This window comes from Bos taurus, chromosome 7, assembly GCF_002263795.3.
Source record: "Bos taurus isolate L1 Dominette 01449 registration number 42190680 breed Hereford chromosome 7, ARS-UCD2.0, whole genome shotgun sequence".
NCBI classification, from domain to species: Eukaryota; Metazoa; Chordata; class Mammalia; order Artiodactyla; family Bovidae; genus Bos; species Bos taurus.
In genome coordinates, this window is record NC_037334.1 from 21,411,645 (window position 1) to 21,431,108 (window position 19,464).

The window sequence follows — 19,464 nt, forward strand, 5'->3', positions numbered from 1 at the left end:
GTAAAAGAATCTGCCTGCCAAGGCAGGAGACATGGGTTCAATCCCTGGGTTGGGAAGGTCCCCCAGAGTAGGAAATGGCAATCCACTCCAGTATTCCTGTTTGGAGAATTCCATGAACAGAGGAGCTTGGTGGACTGCAGTCCATGGGGTTGCAAAGGGTTGGACATGACTGAGCAACTGTGCATGCACGTTAATCTTTCATCATAGATTAATTTTGGCACCTCATAGCATGCAGGATCCTTGTTCTTCGAGCAGGGATCAAACATGGAGCCCCAACCATTGGACTGCCAGGGAAGACCCTGCCATAGATTAATTCTGCATGAAACTGGGCATCATATCAGTAGAAGCATGCTGTGTACACTCCTTTATGTTCGGCTTATTACGTTCAACATTGTGTCTGTGTACTTCACCTATTTTGTTCTCTGTTAGTACTTTGTTCTTTTCCTTGCTGCAAAGTTATACCAGAGAGTTATGTATCCATTTTCTGTTGATAGATATTTGGATCCTTTTGACTGAGTTGTTGACTGACATACAGTTACTGTGAACATTCTTGTTCCAGTCTTTGGTGGATGTATTCATGCTTTCCTGTTGGGAACAGTGGTAGACTTGTTGGGTCAAAGGGCATACATATATTAGCTTTAAAAGATACGGCCAAAATTAAGTTTAGGCCACACCCTGCGATGTGTGGGACCTTAGTTCTCAGACCAGGGATGGAACACGTGTCCCCTGCAGTGGAAGCATGGAGTCCTAACCACTGGACTGCCAGGGAAGCCCCCCTCAGTGTGATTTAACTTTACTTTTCCTTTATGACTGAGATAGGGCATCCTATTGGCCATGTGCATATCTTCTTTTGTGAAGTGTGTATTCACAACTTGTGCCATATTTTAACTGGGTTGTCTTTTTCTTCACAATTTGTAGGAATTTTTGTTTGGTTCTGCTTTATTTTCTGTTTAACTATATTGTGGATATAAATCTTTTCCAATATATGTATTAAATATCTTACCCCAGTTTGTGGCTTGCTTTTTTTACTTTTTTCATGGTGGATTCTGGTGGGCAGGAACCAAGTGTATCTCATTCACTTGCCAGGCCTAGGACACAGTAGGCACTCAATAAATGGTAGTTGAAGGAGTGAATTGGGCTTCCTTGGTGGTTCAGACGGTAAAGAATCTGCCTACAATATGGGAAACCGACAATCGATCTTTGGGTTGGGAAGATCTCCTAGAGAAGGGCATGGCAACACACTCCAGTATTCTTGCCTGGGAAATCTCATGGACAGATGAGCCTGGCGGGCTACAGCCCATCGGGTCGCAAAGAGTTGTACACGACTGAGCAACTAAGCACAGCACAGAACGAGTGAATGGGTTGAAGTCCTATCTCTGGATTTCAATTTCTCCACATGGGCACGTTAATTCCTGTTGTTCACTCGCTCAATCTTGTCCAACTCTTTGTGTCCCTATGGACAGCAGTATGCCAGGCTTCCCTGTCCTGCATTATCTCCCAGAGTTTGCTCAGTCATGTCCATTGAGTTGATGATGCCATCCAACCGTTTCATACTTCATTGCTCTTCTCCTCCTGCCATCAATCTTTCTGCCCATATAATATACTCCCCATATCACAGAATTTTGTGACACGTGCAGGATGTACGAGACCGGTCCGCCGCGGAGCGGGATTTGGAGGTTCTCTGACAAAGTCAGCTTTTAGAATCAGAAAGGGCGGAGCTACGTTCTTCTCAGGGAACCTCTTCGAGAAGCTCCACGTGGGCGCCCCGCCCACAGCAGGCCCCGCCCACGTCTGTCACAGAGTTGAGAGGTGGGGCAAGAAGGCGCGCACAGAGGGCGTGGTAACATTCCGGAACGGGGAAGTAGGTGGAGTTCCGGAGGTCACTGACCTATGAGGGGGAAGAGCGCTGACACGCAGGGGGCGTGGCTGAGCCGCCCGGAGGCCGTTGTCTGCTTTTCCATTGGACGGCCTGGCGTCGTCAGGGAAACGCGGCGTCTAGGCGTGAAGAGGCAGGGCCTATAGGGAGGCGGGGCTTCCGGGGGCGGGCCGCCGGTCCTGGGCTCCCGCCGTCAGCTGACCGGCCGCCATCTTGTCCGCCATTTGCAAGCGGCGCCGCGCGGAGCCGGAGTGGTGGGGAGCGCGGCCTGCCGAGCGGGTCGCTGCCGCCGCCGCCCCGCCACCCGCCGCCGACCTGGCCTGGGAGTCCGCCCCGCCGCGGCGGCCGGCAGCACAGCGCTCCGCGGGCGGCAAGCGCGGCCCCTGGGCTCTCTCAGGGCGGTCGGCCGTGGGCCTCCCGGGGCTCGAGCCCGGCGGCGGCCGCCGCGATGGCCCTCAAGATGGTCAAGGGCAGCATCGACCGCATGTTCGACAAGAATCTGCAGGATCTGGTGCGCGGCATCCGCAACCACAAGGAGGACGAGGTGATCCCAGCGCGCCGACCCTGGCCCGGACTCTCGCCCTGACTCTGACCCAGTCCGACCCGACCCGGTTCCCGGCTCTGCCCCTGACTCCGGCCCCCCGCCCGCCCCCGCGGCCCCGCTCCCGGCTGGAGCCCCGTCTGCCTGCGGCCTCGACCTCCGCACCTCTGCCCGTTCCTTCTCCGAGCCTCAGTTTATCCTCTTGGAGTTGGGGGCCCGTCTCCCGCTCCCCGAGGGTGGTCTGGAAGAGACTTCGCAGGTCCTCACCCTCGCTAGCGGCGGATCTCCGATCTTGAATGTGTTTGTGGTATCTCTTGCTCAAAAGAGATGCAGAGCCCCCTGCCCCGCCCCAGGCCTTGGACTCCTTGTTGGGGGACCCTCCTCTTCTGCGGGCTGCCCCCGGAGGAAACCCCTTCTGGGATAAACGCACGTCCAGGTTGCTCCCCGGTGTCTGGTCCGGAATTGGCCTTGCCTCCTGGGCTCGAGTCCCCCAGAAGGTGGGGCCGCCCCTCCTAGTGGGTAAGGGGTGGGGCAGCCGACGTTCTAGGCCAAAATAAGGAAGCAGCTCAGGAGTCCTGGAATAGGGAAGCGGACTTCAACTAGACACCCGAAAGCCAGAGGGGAAAAGGTTTTCCAGAAGTAATGTTGTAACAGTGGTCACCATTTTCTTCCCTCCCGCCACCCTGTGACCTAGATTTAGGAGGAATGGGGACAGTTAGTGACCACCAGACCTCTGGCTTCCGGGGAGGGAGACCCAAACCTGCACTTACACAATGGCAGGCTGGAGCAAGTCCCCTTTTCCTTGCCTGAGAGTGAGGCTCCCCGATGGAGAGCAGCTGTCGGACAGGTCCCACGACCAGGTGCCACCTGCCCGGCCCTCACAATGGCGCCGGGGAAGCCAGCAGGGCCGAGAGAAAGGTGCGGGGACATTAAGGAATTCGCTGGCAGGCACCAAGAGCCCCGGGCGCTGTCCTGTGGAGAGCCTGAGTTCCTGCCTCTGTTGCACTTTTTCAGAACGGGTGTGACCTCGCTGAAATGTAATTAGGTTATTTTGGTTCATTTCTGTAACTCGCCCACCTTCCCTTCTTTGGCTACATCTAGGTTTTGCATCGTGTTAGACACTCTGGCCAGTTCCGCTGGTCACAACAGTGGTGAACTCTTGGTCTGATCTTTAGTTTCTCTTTGAAAGAGTAGCTGGTCGGCCTGCATTTCGGACCCCAGGGCATGGCAAAGCAAATATGTGAAAGGAGTTTGTGCCCTCAGATTTCTTTTTCTGTGCTGGTTGACCTCCTGATCCGCCTCCGGTAGTGGGTGTTATTGAGCAGTGTGTTCCGAGATTCTGAGGAGGGGCCGAGGGTCTTTGCCCTGGAGAAATGCGAGTTCCACTTATGGCGTCTGCTTTTTAGGGTGCAAGCCTGTCATCAGGGGCAGTGCCCTGAATCGTGCTCTATTCACTCGGAATTGGTAGGAACTGATGGCTCAGTCCTCAGGCTTGGAGCCCATTATTTGGCGTTTTGATGGTGGTGGTGGCTGGGTTCCACGCAGATGCTGTCCAGGCCTGTGGGCAATTCCCACGGGATGTGGCTCAGGATTCAAGGGTCCCTCATCAGAAGAGCCGTGGTCTGGTCGGTCATGACTGGCTCCAGATGTTGGGGAGCACAGCAGGCAGCTATGGGGTTACTCTTAGCTCCCAAACCACCCCCCTATTCCAAGGAAGACTGGCAGCAGTGTGGTTTTTCCTCAGAGTTTACTGTTTATAATAGATTGTAGCTTAAAACTCCTGTTGTGGCACCATGGAAGTGAGGCTTGGCAGTGACTTTAAAAAAAGCCAGATGGAATGGCATCATTATTTAGCATGTGACCTTTGTGAGACCCAAATCCAGGTTCTTGGTCGTATTTGAGTGACCTGGGGAGAGTTCCCTAGTGTAAAGTGGGAGGGACGGCTACCTCCCCTTCTTGTTGAGTGCCTATAACGCAGGCTTCTGTGAGCTCCCCAAAGAGGAATCCAGGAAGTCCGGACCCCTGGCAGAGTAACTGTGAAACTTTTGCTTCTGCTTGTGGTACTAAGCGTGTGCATGCCTGTGAGTGGGGTTACCATGGAAAACGTGCTTTTTACAGTGAGTCAAAGAAGTTTGAAAAATAATGGGCTGATTCCCATCTTTCTGGGGTGCTTGAGTTACAATCCTTGATATACGGCACCAGGTCATGTGGGCAGGTGAGGAGAGTCGCTTGGGAGTGTCCTTGCTTCTGAAACTTGTGTATAACTAGGAAAAAACAAATGATTTTCAACATTGAATTCTTATGAGTACTTTTCATATTTGGGGGGAAACCTTTTCTTTCAGTCTTTTTAAATTATATGCATAACTTTTTGTAATAAGCTCAGTGTTTATGAAAGTGAGAAGGTAAAATACTTCTTCCCAGAAATCAGTTTGAGAGTTTTTTTCTGTGAGTAGAACTTGAGGGAGATTCTGTCTGTTAAGGTTTTGTGCTGGTCTTCCCTGTTATGGTGGCAGCCGTTCCTGAGTGTTGTCCATGCCCCTGAGGACCGACCCTCTGAGTGTGGGTGCACGCCTCCCCCGCCCCCAGCAATCTAGTGGGTTCCACTTTGTCTGTGTCCCAGCTCACTCCATCAGGTGGCACCTTGCAGTTGTCAGTGTCAGTTTTTGTGTGGGGTCTGAGCTTGCGTCTAACCCACTCAACTGAAGTTTCTGAACTTGAAAAATTCAGTCCTAATTGTGTATAGTTGGCTGTGTGTATCCATAGGTTCTGCATTCACCAACTGAATTGAAAGTATATTTTTAAAAATTCCAAAAAGTTCCAAGAAGCAAGACTTGAATTTGCTGCACACAGGCAGCTATTTGAATACACAGCACTTACATTGGGTCACGTGTTGTAAGTCATCTCGCAATGAGTTAAAGTGAACGGGAGGATGTGTGTACATCATGTAGAAGTTCATTGTATACGAGGGACTGGAGTGTCTGAGGATTCTGGTCTTTGAGGGTCTGGAACCAGTCCCCTGCAACACCAAGGGTTAACTGTGGAGTGGTATTTTGAAATTGGGCATAATCTGGGATTAAGATTGAACTGTACGAAGTGCTGTTATTCTAGAGTCTCTGACCTCAGAAATGCAGTTTCCTGGGGTTCAGTCCTTGCCAGGGTGTGTGGGGCTCCTCGGGCCGTGAGGTGCGTGCAGGGTTGCCGCTCCTTGCCCTAGGGACAGTTACTGAAGCCTGTGTTGTGTCTGGTGCCATGCTTTTGGTTATTCTGTAAGACTTTCTATTTTAAAAACTTTCGAGGAGACTAAAGATAGGAAGTTTAGTAAACAAGTTGTTACTTGAGTCAGGGTGTCTCCCCCTTGGCACTGCTGACGTCATTCTGGGTCATCCTTTGAGGGGGGCTGTCCTGGGCACTGTGGGGTGTTGAGCAGCGTCTCTGGCCCCACCTGTGTGATGCCAGGCCTCCCCCAGTCTTGATAATCACAGTGTTCCCAGATACGCCCCAGTGTCCCCTAGGCGCGGGATCCCCTGACCATAATTGGTAAGGAAAATTCCTCTGGATTCCATAATGCTGCCCCTTCATCTAGGTGTCCCTTGTTCCCTGTGCTGTCACTGTGTTGTTGGACCCTGTGCTGTTGTGAGATAAGGAGGCCTGTCCCTGCTCCTGTGGCAGAGCTCCGGGAGCCTTTGTAGCTTCCTAGGCAACAGAAGTAACTGGGAGCATCCCGGTTGGGGTGTTCAGTCTCTGCCCCTGGTTCCTGGCCCCAAGCTGCTGAGTTTCTTGGGGTTTCCTGGGAGATGGGGTGTCTTTTGTTCTGATGAGGTGACTCTGGGACTGGGGCACCAGAAAGACCAGGCCATGGTTTGAAGCTTGGAACTTTCAGACACTCCCCTCCAGTCCTCTAGAGAAGGAGGAGGGGTTGCAGGTGGAGTTAACGATGGATCATGTATTTGTGATGAAGCCTCCATGAGAGTCTCTGAAGTGTGGGGTTCAGGGAGATTCTTGTTGGTGAAAGCACCTGTGTGCGGGGTGGCACACTGCCTGCTGTGAGGGCGGAAGTCCTGCCTCTGGGCCCCTGCGCCCTGCCCCCCTTGCCTCTTTGGCCAGCTGTCCATCTGTTTGCTTTGTTGTGCCCTTACTATGTAATAAGCTGGAAAACATAAGTAAGTGCTTCCCTGAGGCAAGGGGGGTTCTGGGAACCCTGATTTACAGCTGGCTGGTGTGTGCGGTGGGGGCAGACCTGTGGGGTCTGTGCTGACTCCTGGCAGAGTGTGTCAGAACCCAACTGAGTTGTGGGACCCCACTAGGGTCACAGGGTTGGTTGGGGGCAGGGCGGGAAATGGTCAGTGTTTCCTAGGCAGCCCACAGGGTGTGTCTTCCAGATTTGTGCTGTTTTTCTCTAATTCTTATTGTGCAGAATGTGATGCACCTGCCCTGAATTAAATGTTGTACAGTGTAAGTATTGTGATAGTAATCATGCTAAGTTCTCTGCATGTCATTTCCTTGCTTTGCTCAGAGCTTTCTCCCTAATATGTGTGTCCCTGGACAGTCTTGCTTGCTTCTGGTCATCTGCAGCGGCCGCTGTCACTCTCTGCCATGGGAAAGGGCCATCATGACTTGTTCATTTCCGTCACCGACAGGGGTGTGTTGCCTGTCTACACCAGGGTTCCTTTATCCATTGGACTGTTGCTGGACATCTGGCTTGTTTCCCACCTGGGGCATTTATGTGCCACCGTGTACAGGAGGGCGGGCCACGGTGGTGGGAGTGGGAGCAGCCTCAGCCTCCCCCTGGCTGTGTCCTCTTGGGCCGTGGCCACCACAAGGGCTGCTATGGCTTCTGCTTCGAGCAGCAGCTCCGGGGCCTCCCTACCTTCCCTCTCCTTGGCGTGGCGCCTTTTGCTGACTCCGTGAAGCTGTCTCTTCAGGATTTGGGCCTCTTTCTGTGCATTTGTCCCCTCACTTGGGGGAGTTTTCAAGGGTACATTCTAGGCCTAGATGCCATGGGTGGCGGCAGCTGTGAGGACCGAGTCTTGGGGGGGCGGGGTCTGTGTGGCCCCTGAGGATACCCAGCTGCGTGAGGGCTCCAGGAGGTTGAAAGGCTACAGGTGGCTAAGGCAGGCTCAAGGCCGGTTCCCCCTTCGGCACTGTGGACACAGGGACTTAGTCATCCTCAGGGTAGAGGGCCATCCTGGGCACTGGGGTGTGGAGCAGCCTCCCTGGCTCCTTCACGTGCCAGGAGCCCCCAGTCCTGATGAACACAGATGTCCCAGGTGGGGCCTGGCATCCCCCGGGGGCGCGGTCGCCTCTCTGGGAACCTTGCTGTGGGACCTCGCTGAGAGATGGGATGGGAGGTTGGAAAGTCTGAGACTTGACTGTGGCCCCTGCAGCTGATCCACGCTGAGTCCTGGGCCTGCGATGGGCACAGGCAAGACGGGTTCACCCCCTCTTGCTGTCTCCCTAGGTATGGCCTCCCTGGGGGAGTGTCCTCATTGTGGGCCAGCTTGTACATTGTCAGAATTCTCTTGTTCTGATACTGACTTGCTTTGCCTACATTTTGGGGTTAAAGTGTATTTTCTTACTGAAGTGATGATCGTAGTAGATGGCAGCTGGTTGTTGCTGGCAATGTAGATGGAGTGACAGAGACAGCCTTCTTTGGTCCCTTGTCGTGATAGATGTCCATCTCTGGTGATGACCTCAACCATGTCCAGTAACTCCCCTCCCCCAGGAGTCTGAGGACTGCTGCTTACAGGAGCAGGGTCGAGGGGTTCTGGGCCCAGAGCCGGGGACCCTGCAGGCAGCCGAGGGTGATGGCAAGACCCACATATTTATAACAATTCGGAGAGAACCTCTTGGAAATGTCAGTGGACCAGGCAAGTGAGATGATGTCCTCCAGGAGGTGGACAGATCATCCTGACGATGCTGCTTACTTGGGTTAGAAGTCATCAAGCCCCAGAAAGATAGGTAGGAACCTTAAACGCACATGACTAAGTGGAAGAAACTGTCTGAAAAGTCTCCACACTGTGATTCCAGCTTTGGGGTGTTCTGGAAAAGGCGGAGCTCTGTAGAAGGATTAGTGGTTATGGGGAGGGGGGGATGGGTGGGCAGGGCCAGTGGGGTTTAGGACAGTGACTCTGTTCAGTAATACAGTGACCCTGGGTGCCTATCAGTGCACATACATCTGTCAAGACCCACAGAGTGAACCCTGACACCAGCTGTGGATCCTGGGCCGTGACGTGTCTGTGTACGTTCATCGATTGTACAGATGTGCACTGCTGGGGAGGCTGTGCATACGTAGGGGCGGGCGAGCCAGGAATCTCTACCTGCCACTCAGTTCTGCTGTGAACCTACAACTGCTCTTTAAGAAAAGAAGTCTTTTTAAAAGATTCCCTGGTCCAGGTGTGTGGTTTTTGATGCTGCCAACCCATCAGGGTCAGGGGCAGCTTTTGTGTCGACCCCTCGAGGTCTGACCCCACTCCTCTGGGGATCTTGGGGTGTCTTAAGTGACCCAGGGGGCTCTTCTGAGCAGACAGGGTTGGATGGCTATAGCTGCCGGGTTCATACCAGGCGTGTGTCCTTTGCTCTGGATAAATTTGTGGTTGCACATCCATCTCAGCATTGTGTGCTCCGTGGTGAAGTGTGGCTGCTCAGAACAGGCCGAGGGGTGAGAATTGCATCATGTTCGCATCACCAACTTCTGTTTTTGAAACAAGTGTTAAGGACACATAGCCATGTATATTAAAATGCCATTTTGATCTTAAAATGGCTTCTAATTTTTGTTTTAATACAGATAGACCTTATTTTACTGCTTTCCCCTTGATCATGCTTTCCATGTATTGCGTGTTTCACAAATGGAAGGTCTCTGGTGACCCCACAGTGAGCAAGCATGTTGCCACATTTTCCAACAGCATTCCTTCACTTTGTGTCTCTGAGTCACGTTTTGGTAATTTTCACGAATTTTCACAGTCATTATGTGATGGTGATCTGCGGTCAGCAAATCTGGTGTTACTCTCAAAATTGTCTTGGGGCTCCACAAACCTCACCCACATAAGACGTGGCACGATCACTTGTGGAAGTGATAACAAAGCAGGTGGAATATTATGTGCCTTAGTTGATAAGGGTTTGGGAAAATCAACTCCAGCTGTGAAGGAAGTTCTCCTGTGGGTAAAATGCCATCAGATAGCATTGGATGTGATGGAGAAGCCATCTGTGAAAGGAAGAGGCCATTGACTCTGCAGACTTCACTGTTGACTGGTTTTAAGACTCTGCCACAACCACCCAGTCCACAATGGAGGCAGGACCCTCACCAGCAAAAATATGGCTTGCTGGGAATTCCCTGATGGTCCAGTGGTTAGGACTCTGTGCTTTCACTGTTGAGGGCCCAGGTTTGATCTCTGGTTAGGGAACTAAGATCCTGCCCTGTTCCCCCAAAAAAGATGGCTTGCTGAAGCCTCAGATGATGGTTAGTGGGTTTTTTTGCATTGAAATTGTATTTGGCTGCACCAGGTCTTATTTGTGGCACACGAGATCTAGTTCCCTGACCAGGGATCAAACCCTGACCCTCTGCATTGGGAGCTCAGAATCTTAGCCACTGGACCACCAGGGAAGTCCCACGATAAAGTATTTTTAATTAAGGTGTGTGCTTGTTGTTTTTTTTAGACACAGTGATGTGGTGCATTCAGCAGACTACAGCATAGCGTGAACGTAGCTTTTATGTGCGCCAGGAGACCACCTAGTTTGTGTGACTCACTTTATTGCGATATTCGTTGTATTGCGGTGGTCTGGGACCCTCCCTGCAATATCTCCTACGTCTGCCTGTGTAATTTACCGGATCTAGATCCTTTGTACACCCTGGCCTTTTTTTTTTTTCTTCTTTGTAAAAAGGAGAAAAAATACCTCATCTTGAGCAATGCTGCATGTAAATAAGATTACAAAGACTAATATACTGTTTTCTCCCATGTTCCTTACTTTAACTTTGTATGTGTAACTCTGTTTTAGATAAATATTTAAACACTCCTGAGTGAAGCAGATCCTTTTAATATTTTACAGTCCTTCCCTCCCTGTCCTGCCTGTAGGAACCCCAAGCCTGTGCGCTGTGCACTTGTGTTGTGGCTAAAAATTAGTGTTGAGGAAGGGTCTTCCTTCCTCGGGTCAGTCACTTCTGTGGGCTCAGCTGTTGCCCCAGGGGTGCTCTGAGGTGCAGGGTCGCTATGGGGGAGGTGGTTACTCTTCCTCCGTCTCTGAGGGGCAGTCTTGGGTGGGGAGCCCTGAGCCCCCGCCTGCCCCAGCTCAGGGCTTCCTCCTGGCTGCTACTCTGGCTGCTCTGAAGACTGTCTCCTTAGTCTCAGTTTTCAGCAGTTTGCTGTGATGTGTCTGGGTGTGATTTTCCTTTGTGTTTCATATTGCGGAGAACCGGCGTTAGGTTTATGGAAGTTGTTAGTTCGTGTCTTTCACCAAATTTGGGTAGACTTGAGCTGTTTTCCGGCTGTTTTCTCTGTCCTTGCTTCCCTGGGTCTCAGGTGCACGCTTGCTGCACCTTTATTGCACTCTTTTCTGACTCTGCTGTGTTCAAGGCGTCCCTCTTGTCCCACCGTCGTGCTGCCACCCCTCTCCTCAGCTTCAGCTCCCTCCTCAGTCCCTGCTGTTTCCCTTCCCAGGATTCCACCTGGTTCTGTGTAGCTTTCCTTTCTCTGTGAGATGTCCTCTTTTTATTCATTACGAGTATGTTTTCTTTTTGGCCCTGAGAACATGGTTACAGTTGCTGAGTTGAAATCTCTGTATGTTCATTCCATCCCCAGAGACATCTCAGGGTTGGTCTTTGCTGGCCATCTTTTGTTTTTCTTCTTGGATATAGGTTATATTTTTCGTTTCTAGTTTTTTTTAAAGTTAAGCATGTGTTTTTTTTTTTAGTCTTTGTTGCCGCGCGGCTTCTCTCTGGTTGTGGGGAGTGGGTGTTGCTCTCTAGTTGTGGCGCTTGGGCTCCTCATTGCAGCAGCTTCCCTTGTGGAGCATGGGCTCTAAGGCACATGGACTTCGGTAGTTGCGGCACACAGACTTAGATGACTTGTGGCGTGTGGGATCTTCCCGGACCAGGGATCGAACCTGTCTCCTGCATTGGCAGGCGGGTTCTTTACCACTAAGTCACTGGGGAAGCCCTTCTGTTTCAGATTTGAATAATTATGGACTGTGACCCAGACATTGTGGATGGTGTGTTGCAGACACTCTGGATTCTGTTGTGTTCTCTGCAGAGTGCTGGTTTTACAGGGAGGGGTGTGTTTTAGGGCGGTGACCTTGTCTGGGCTGGAGCTCTGGCTCCGTGTGCCCTGCAGTGGGCTGCAGTGCAGGCTGTGTGCGGTATTCTGGTGGGGACGGGGTCCTGGGGTCCATGGGGCAGGGTTCATGTGAGGCTCTCCTCCCGCTTCCTGTCTCCCCTCACTTCCCAGTGGCTGTGTTCCGCCAGTTTCAAAGCTGGGGCAGGACCCAGTGGTCTCTCCTGCCCTGCGCTTTGGGAGAGTCACCTGCAGACAGGGCTGTGGGAGGCTTGGTCTGAGGATGGCTGCACAGATGTTAGCAGGAGTGAACTCTGCCTGGCCTCCCTAAGCCGAGGGGTCCCTGGGCCGCCTGGAAATCATATGCAGAGAGCATGGTGTGCTGGCCTTTCACCAGCTGACCAGCATCTGTGTTGAGGTGCCAGTATGTGAGGATATGTGTGTGAGCACCTTTTTGCCCCTGGGCACTGCAGACGGTAAAGTGTCTGCCCCTGGTAGCTTAGACGGTAAAGCGTCTGCCTACAGTGTGGGAGGCCCGTCAATCTCTGGGTCTGGAAGATCCTCTGGAGAAGGAAATGGCAACCCACTCCAGTACTCTTGCCTGGAAAATCCCACAGACGGAGGAGCGTGGTAGGCTGCGGTCCATGGGGTCGCAAAGAGTCGGACACGACTGAACGACGTCACTTTTACTGCAGAAGCAGGTCTGCATTGCTGTGTGCTTGGCCGGGTTCTCCACACTTGGGATGGTCTCTCTGCTCTTTCCCTTTTAAATCATTAACTGCTGGTCCAGGGTGCAGAAAGGGGTCATCCCTGCACAGGGATGGGACTGAGGCTCCAGGGGATTAGTAATTGGAAGCCTGTTGGAAGGATCTGGTGACTTGTGTTCCATTGTCCGACTCTGTCATGGAATATATATCAAACGCTGGCTGGGGGCTCCTTCCCCAGGAGCCTGTGCTGGAGCCCCCAGAGGTCTGGGGTGACACTGAATGCAGGGTGTAGCCACTGGGAGCAGGGCTCCTGTGCTGGCCACTCTGCTATTGGTCAGATCACAGGCTCCTCCCACTCTTGGGAAGGCGGGGCGGGCACCAGACTCCCCCACAGCCTGGTGACAACTGGACTCCCATGTTGGCAGGTTTGGGTTTTCTTGCTACTGCCACTGTAACATCTGTGCGTGTCTCTGGATGGGAGCCTTGTGTCCCATGGGGCACATTCCTTGCTCTGGGCCTCGTGTGTCAATCCAGGCTTTTGATTGGCGTTCTAGTGTGAGTGTTGGATTAGTGAGGAAACCCAGGGAAATTGAAAACATGTGTCCACGTAGAGCCCTGCCCCATGGCAGAGTGTGTCGGAAAAGTGGGGAGGTGGGAGGACTCCGAGCCATGCCCTGCTGGGAGAGTGGACACGTGGTGGTCATGGAGCCGAGCGCAGATACACTGCAGTGCCACTGAGAGGAGGGTGGGGCCACACACAGACCCGTGATGCATGCAGGAGAGGCTGCTGGTGGCGCAGACTCAGGAATGGGGAGCCCTAGGGGAATTTGCAGTGCCACCTGCCCAGTGTGGCTGGTCCTGGAGGACCTGGGGGGCCACAAGGGCTGGAGGCGGACAGCCCCCACCCCGCAGTGGCCCTCATGTGCCTACACTGTCTGGACAGTCTGGCCCCAGAGTGAGCAGGGGCATGGGCCCTCTCACCCACATGAGTCACTAACACAAGTCCTTCAGGGGCTAGAACATGCTGGTGAGCTCGTCTGGGGACTGCTCCTGTTCTCCCCCAACCCCTCTGCCTGCCCCTCGGGAGGAGGGCCCGTGGGGGATCCCAGGCAGTTCATCACACTGACAGGATTTCTCAGGGTAGCAGCCATGTTGTCGTACCCATACAGTGTGACTCCTTGCTCTCATGTGTATGATGCAGTGGTTTTTAGTGGATTCAGAGAGTTCTGTTTAATTCCAGAACGTCCATCAGTCCATCATCATTAGCAGACACCTCCCCCCTCCCTGGCCCTGGCAACCAGGAGCTCATTCTTTGTCTCTGGATTTGCCTCTTCTGGACATTTCCCATCGATGGAAGTGCACACTGTGTGTTCTGTGTCTGTCTTAGGTTTCAGCCAGACACTTGAAAGTGAGAGTTGCTCAGTTGTGTCTGACTCTTTGTGACCCCATGGACTATACACAGTCCATGGAATTTTCCAGGCCAGAATACTGGAGTGGGTAGCCTTTCTCTTCTCCAGGGAGAAGGGATCCAGGGGAAAGGATTCCCAACTCAGGGATCGAACCCAGGTCTCCTGCATTGCAGCTGGATTCTTTACCAACTGAGCCACAAGAGAAACCCAAGAATACTGGAGTGGGTAGGCTGTCCCTTCTCCAGAGGGTCTTCTGGACCCAGGAATCAAATCAGGGTCTCTTGCATTGCAGGTGGATTCTTTACCAACTGAGCTGTAAGGGAAACCAGACACTTGCAGCTCCTCAATTTTTCTTTTTTCATTTTAGGCAAAATATATCTCTCAGTGCATCGATGAAATCAAGCAGGAGCTGAAGCAGGACAATATCGCAGTGAAAGCCAATGCGGTCTGCAAGCTGACCTATGTGAGTGCTGGCCACTCGCTCTGTCAGGCGGGGGGCTGAGACCCCGTCTCTCCTCATCTGTCTCCTCATCCTCTGGGCCCAGGGAATTGGGGGAGGGGGGCTGGGCAGGAGCCTAAGACCCTGGCTCTATTGCCACAGCTGCAGATGCTGGGCTACGATATCAGCTGGGCTGCCTTCAACATCATCGAAGTGATGAGCGCCTCCAAGTTCACATTCAAGGTGAGGGGACAGCCTGCTGTGGGTCCTGAACCCTGTGGGTGGGGTCCTGGGGGAGGAAGACGTGTGTCCTGTGATGAGGCTGGGCTGGGAGGGGACACAGTGGCAACCGCTGGAGACCCATTCCCATCATACATCTGCCCAGCAAGGTCTTAGCACCATTTACACCATGTTTTCTTTTCCGTTTTAAGTAGTGTCAGTGAAATTAAGGTTTGGAGGGGTGGTTATATATTTTGTGATACAAGTTAAATTTGTAACCTTTCAAAAAAAAAAAAAAAACACAGGCAGGCACTGATCATCCCCCAGAGGCTGCCACTGGTCAGTTGTCCTGGTGCTTCTCAGCACCCTCTGCCTTCATCTCACGGAGCCTACTCGCGCCACCTTGAGACATTGCTTTCCTATTACTTGATATTATAGCAACTGAACACGTCGTCTCCCGCTTTAGTAAATGTCCTGGAAAGCAGTCTTCACCACCCGCAGCCCGTTTAGGGGCGTCCCGTGGTTCTCCCTGGGAACACGCCCTGCAGGCAGCTGAGGCTGTGTCCTCCTGAGGGACCTGGTCATTCATGCTGCCTGCCGGTTTCTCCTGGTGAGGAAATGAGATGCTGGGTTTGCCAAGGTTGCGCTGGTGCCCTGCCCGTGTGTTGGAGTGTCACACGTTTGTGTGTGGGTGTGTCTCCAGGCCACCCCAGCCACAAAGATGGGAGCCCGTGGTTATCCCATGTTTGTGAGATTGATTCCATCAGCTGCTGAGCAGGCGGTGAGGATGTGCAGGGCAGTGACAGGCCATGCTGGCTGACTTGACAGCCACTGTGTTCCAGAGACCACGCACTCGGGGCGGGGTGTCTTCCCCACCAGGGCTGTGTGGCCCGCTCCCCTTGTGCCCAACACCTCTGTTTGTTGCACTAACAGCGAATTGGCTACCTCGCGGCTTCCCAGTGCTTTCACGAAGGGACCGACGTCATCATGCTGACCACCAACCAGATCCGCAAGGTAGGGACCTCTCACCCCCGCCACGGGAGCACATGGAGAGTGGGGGTTAGTGAGCAGTGGATGGCCTCTGCCCTCCTCAGAAACAACAGTGGTGGGCAGCATGTGTGGCCCTTCCCTTAAGTTCTCTTAGTGTTGGGGAACTTCCCCCGGTCACTCTTTGCGACTCCTGCCCCCTCTCGTGGGGGCATCTGCTGGGAGGGGTGGCACTTTCTGACCACTGGGTGCTGGACATCGGCTGGTGTGTCTCTCCGGCCCTGAGTGGTTTTCAGCTCTGTGGTGAGAGCAGTGAGTGCTCCGCTCTGCCCTGGCCTGGGGACTTGATCAGCTCTTGCTGAGAGTGGTCAGGGGGCCATCAGAGGCACCCTTCCTGGACAGAACTGCCATGAGCCTGTGGCTCTGGGTCCTCAGATGGCTGGGGGAGGCCTGCTCCCCAGGAGCTGGTGTGGTCACCCTGCAGGGGACAGGTGACTGGGCTCCCTGGCAGGCGCTGTGGGGCAGGCAGGCTGCAGGAGTTGCCTGGAGGCCTCCACACAATATAAGGTGGCTGCTGCCCGTGTCAGGCTCTGCAAGTCACTCTGAGTGGAGGGATGTGCTGTGAGGCCCAGTCTCCGCATCCAGGGTTGCAGTGAACTTTAAGAGCCTATGTTTTTGTACCATCACCACAGTCTAGGAGGTTAACTCTTCAGACACTTCTAGGTGCACGTTTTACCACATGTGAAGTGTGGGGAGGGTCCCCTCTCTGTGCCAAGACGGGGCTTCTACGCAGGTTGGCGGGAGCTCAGACTGGGGCGTCAGGCAGGGCAGTTGCACTTCTTCTGCTGGTTCTCCTGCTCCCTGAGACGTGGGGCTCCAGTGGAGGCTTCTCAACACTTGCAGAGGGGCCTAGAGGAGTCATCTGTGGGTGTCTCCCTGTGGGGGGCCCCTGCTGCGTGCCTCTGGGCAGTCAGGGCCCTGGGTTCTGCAGCTTTGCCATGTTACACACCTGGAGCGAGGGACAGCCCTCGCCTCTGTCCCCCCAGAGCCATCCCAGCTCTTCTTGGTGACAGAACGGAACTGGCTGCTCCTCATGAATCCTTGTCCCACACGTCTCCAGACCCAGGGCAGGGCTGGCAGACACAGCTGGGGCCCAGCAAGGTGTGGTTGGCGCCCGCCTCTGACCCTTACATTCCCTTTCCAGGACCTGAGCAGCCCCAGCCAGTATGACACTGGCGTTGCGCTGACTGGCCTATCCTGTTTTGTTACCCCAGATCTTGCCAGAGACCTGGCCAACGACATCATGACACTGGTGAGTCTGGGAGTGGGCCTCCCCTTGCCTTTGCTGCCTCGTGTGCTGGGATAACCTGGTTGTAAAGTCATGCTGAGGGCACTCGGGCGGGTGGAAACGGCCTGGGTTCCTGGGGTGAGCTGGGACACCTAGTCACATCTCTCCCTCCATCACCTGATGGGCCCGACTTTGACCTCACCTCCCCTGGAATGGTCCTGTCAGGAAGGGCGAGGTCTGGCTGGGGGTGATGGTGGGTGCTTGACCCATCAGCTGTGTTCTTACTGAGGCATGAGTGGCAGTGGTAGTGGTCTCAGCGGGCAGCACGGTCAGGTGGTCTCTGTCCAGGACACCTTTTATCTTCATTTGGGTGCAGTCTGATGTCTAGCGGCTCTGTTCATTTGAAAAGCAGAATTCCCAGCCAGCTTTGATCTCTAGGGTGGGCAGGAACCTTATTGTGAAATGTGGATGTGTTCTTAGAAATCACAGCCTTTGACTCTAGTAAAAATTAATTTAAGAAAGAAAAATGAAACTGGAATTGACTCTAAAAAAAACACAAAGAACAAAGAGCTCATGGCCCTGAGAGGGTCGCCAACGCCTCATTCTCTATGATTGGGAGGCTCCCCATCTGACCATGTCACAGCATGTGCGAGGGCTGTGCGTCCCTCCCATGAGGGTTCTGTGCAGACGTAGTCTGTTTGCTGTGTGGGTGCTCCAGTCTTGGTTTGCAGTCTTGAAGGCTGTTCTAGGTCCGGGGCCTCTTGTAAATGATGTGACCACGCACGCTCCCGCCCCTTTGTCCACACCGTGTCCCTGGGCTTCCCAGCGGCCAGGGCAGACTCTGTACAGAGACCCTGGCTGACAAAGCCAACAGTCCTGAGCCTCTGGCCCTCTTCAGGAGGTGTGAGGACCCATTCAGGTGAAGGTGGTCACGCCCACGGGAGGGCGATAGGGATTTGTCTTGGTGCTGGGTCTGGAGGTCAGGGCAGCTTTCTCAGGCCAGGTTCCCAGGGCCCCAACAGATGAGGAGTGTGCCCACCTACAGACAAGAGGCCCTCGTGGCCAGAGCACAGTCCTGAAAGCGGGGCAGGAGCTCTGGGGTCCCATGTTGGGGTGCAGAGCAGCATCCTGCCCTGGGGACAGGCCTCGGCAACCAGAGGAGCTCATGGCCAGGGCTGACAGTGGAAGCGGACCTTGGCCTCCTGAGGGCAGGCTGGGGTCGTGGACTCAGGCAGGTTTTGATTCTAAGACCCTGTTGTGTGGTCCTGGGCTTGGTGGGGAGGGGGCCAGTGGAGTATATGTGCAGACAGGGCTCAGAGACCAGGAGCCAGTTAAGTTGGAGAGAGGGTTTTCCTTCAGGTGATAGAGATGAGATGCGGGCAGGTGTGGGAGATGAACACAGGAAGGAGTGGAGGTGAGGGGGTGGGGGAGGAGCAGGGAGTGGGGGCTGGGAGTGAGACAAGGTAGTGGGAGGTGAGCAGGAGGTGAGCCGGCAGTAGAAGGTGAGATAAGGAGGTGAGGGGTGTGGGGCACAGGGGTGTCAGCAGGGAGACCTATGCCGTCTGCCCCACAGATGTCACACACCAAGCCGTATATCCGGAAGAAGGCGGTGCTGATCATGTACAAGGTGTTCCTGAAGTACCCTGAATCCCTGCGCCCCGCCTTCCCCCGCCTGAAGGAGAAGCTGGAGGATCCCGACCCTGGTATGTTGATTTGAGTTAGAAAGGGCCCTGTGGGGCTCGTGTATCTGAGGGCCTGTGGAGGGGTGCTAAGTCTTGGGACCCTGTCCTCGACCCTCCTCCCAGGGCACCTCCTCTACTTTCCCACCAACCTGGAGTCTGCCCTTCTCCAGACCACCCTGTTTCTGTGTTTTTGGTGTGGGATTTAGAAACCAAGCCCTGGGTGCTGTTGGTGTTCATTCCTCCTGGGGTGGCGTTGCTTCTGGGCTGGAAGACCCTGCATTTGCTCCTTGGGGATGTTGTTTTGTGGGATGGGTGTCCTGAACCTTGAGTGACTGACCCTCTGGGGACACCCCTCGAGGTACAGGTTGGGGGGAGCCGTGCCTGTAGGCCACAGTGCGTGGCTGCCTGCCTCAGAGGACACCGTGTTACTGATGGGGGCCCTCCCTTCTCAGGAGTCCAGTCGGCAGCAGTCAACGTCATCTGCGAGCTGGCCAGACGCAACCCCAAGAACTACCTTTCCCTTGCCCCGCTCTTTTTCAAGCTCATGACCTCTTCCACCAACAACTGGGTCCTCATTAAGATTATTAAACTGGTAGGTGTTCTCCTGGCCTGCCCCACCCACTGCCAGAGGGCCTCTGGGTGTCCTTGGTGAGGGCCCCAGGCCACTGTCCCATCCCTGCTATGGGTGACCACCAGCCTCTTCATCCCCTAGTTTGGTGCTCTGACCCCCTTGGAGCCAAGGTTGGGCAAGAAGCTGATTGAGCCTCTCACCAACCTGATCCACAGGTAGGCCTGGGGCCGGTGTGGGAGGGCGCCCCCAGGAGGGATGGGGGAGTGTGGCGAGCAGGCCTGCCATAGCCTGGAGCCATGTCCTTGGGTGCTCCCTTCCCCAGTCTGCAAACAGCCACAATTAGGTCATTGGGGAGAGCTGTCCTGCTCAGCTCTGGTGCACAGGGGTTCTCACTGGTCGAGTTGAATAGCCTGAGGTGATTGTGTCCCCACCCAGTTGTAGAACGTTGTAGGAAACGGGGTGCCTGTGGTTGAATCGTGGGG

The 19,464-nt window shown here is 54.1% G+C and overlaps 1 protein-coding gene across 2 annotated transcripts in view; it reads left to right on the top strand.

The window, feature by feature from the left end:
* The first annotated feature begins 2,294 nt into the window (after positions 1-2,294).
* AP3D1 (adaptor related protein complex 3 subunit delta 1) overlaps positions 2,295-19,464 on the top strand; it is a 33,336-nt gene continuing 16,166 nt past the window's right edge. Inside the window, exons 1-8 of one of the 2 annotated variants that reach the window (NM_173998.4) lie at positions 2,295-2,420; positions 14,164-14,259; positions 14,398-14,478; positions 15,388-15,468; positions 16,646-16,753; positions 18,303-18,432; positions 18,864-19,003; positions 19,124-19,197. In NM_173998.4, coding sequence (NP_776423.3) covers positions 2,325-2,420; positions 14,164-14,259; positions 14,398-14,478; positions 15,388-15,468; positions 16,646-16,753; positions 18,303-18,432; positions 18,864-19,003; positions 19,124-19,197 — 806 coding nt within the window. In that variant the 5' untranslated portion in view covers positions 2,295-2,324. Of the gene's footprint in view, positions 2,421-2,606; positions 2,915-14,163; positions 14,260-14,397; positions 14,479-15,387; positions 15,469-16,645; positions 16,754-18,302; positions 18,433-18,863; positions 19,004-19,123; positions 19,198-19,464 lie in introns of those variants that run through there. The other variant, XM_024993822.2, reaches the window with a different exon arrangement.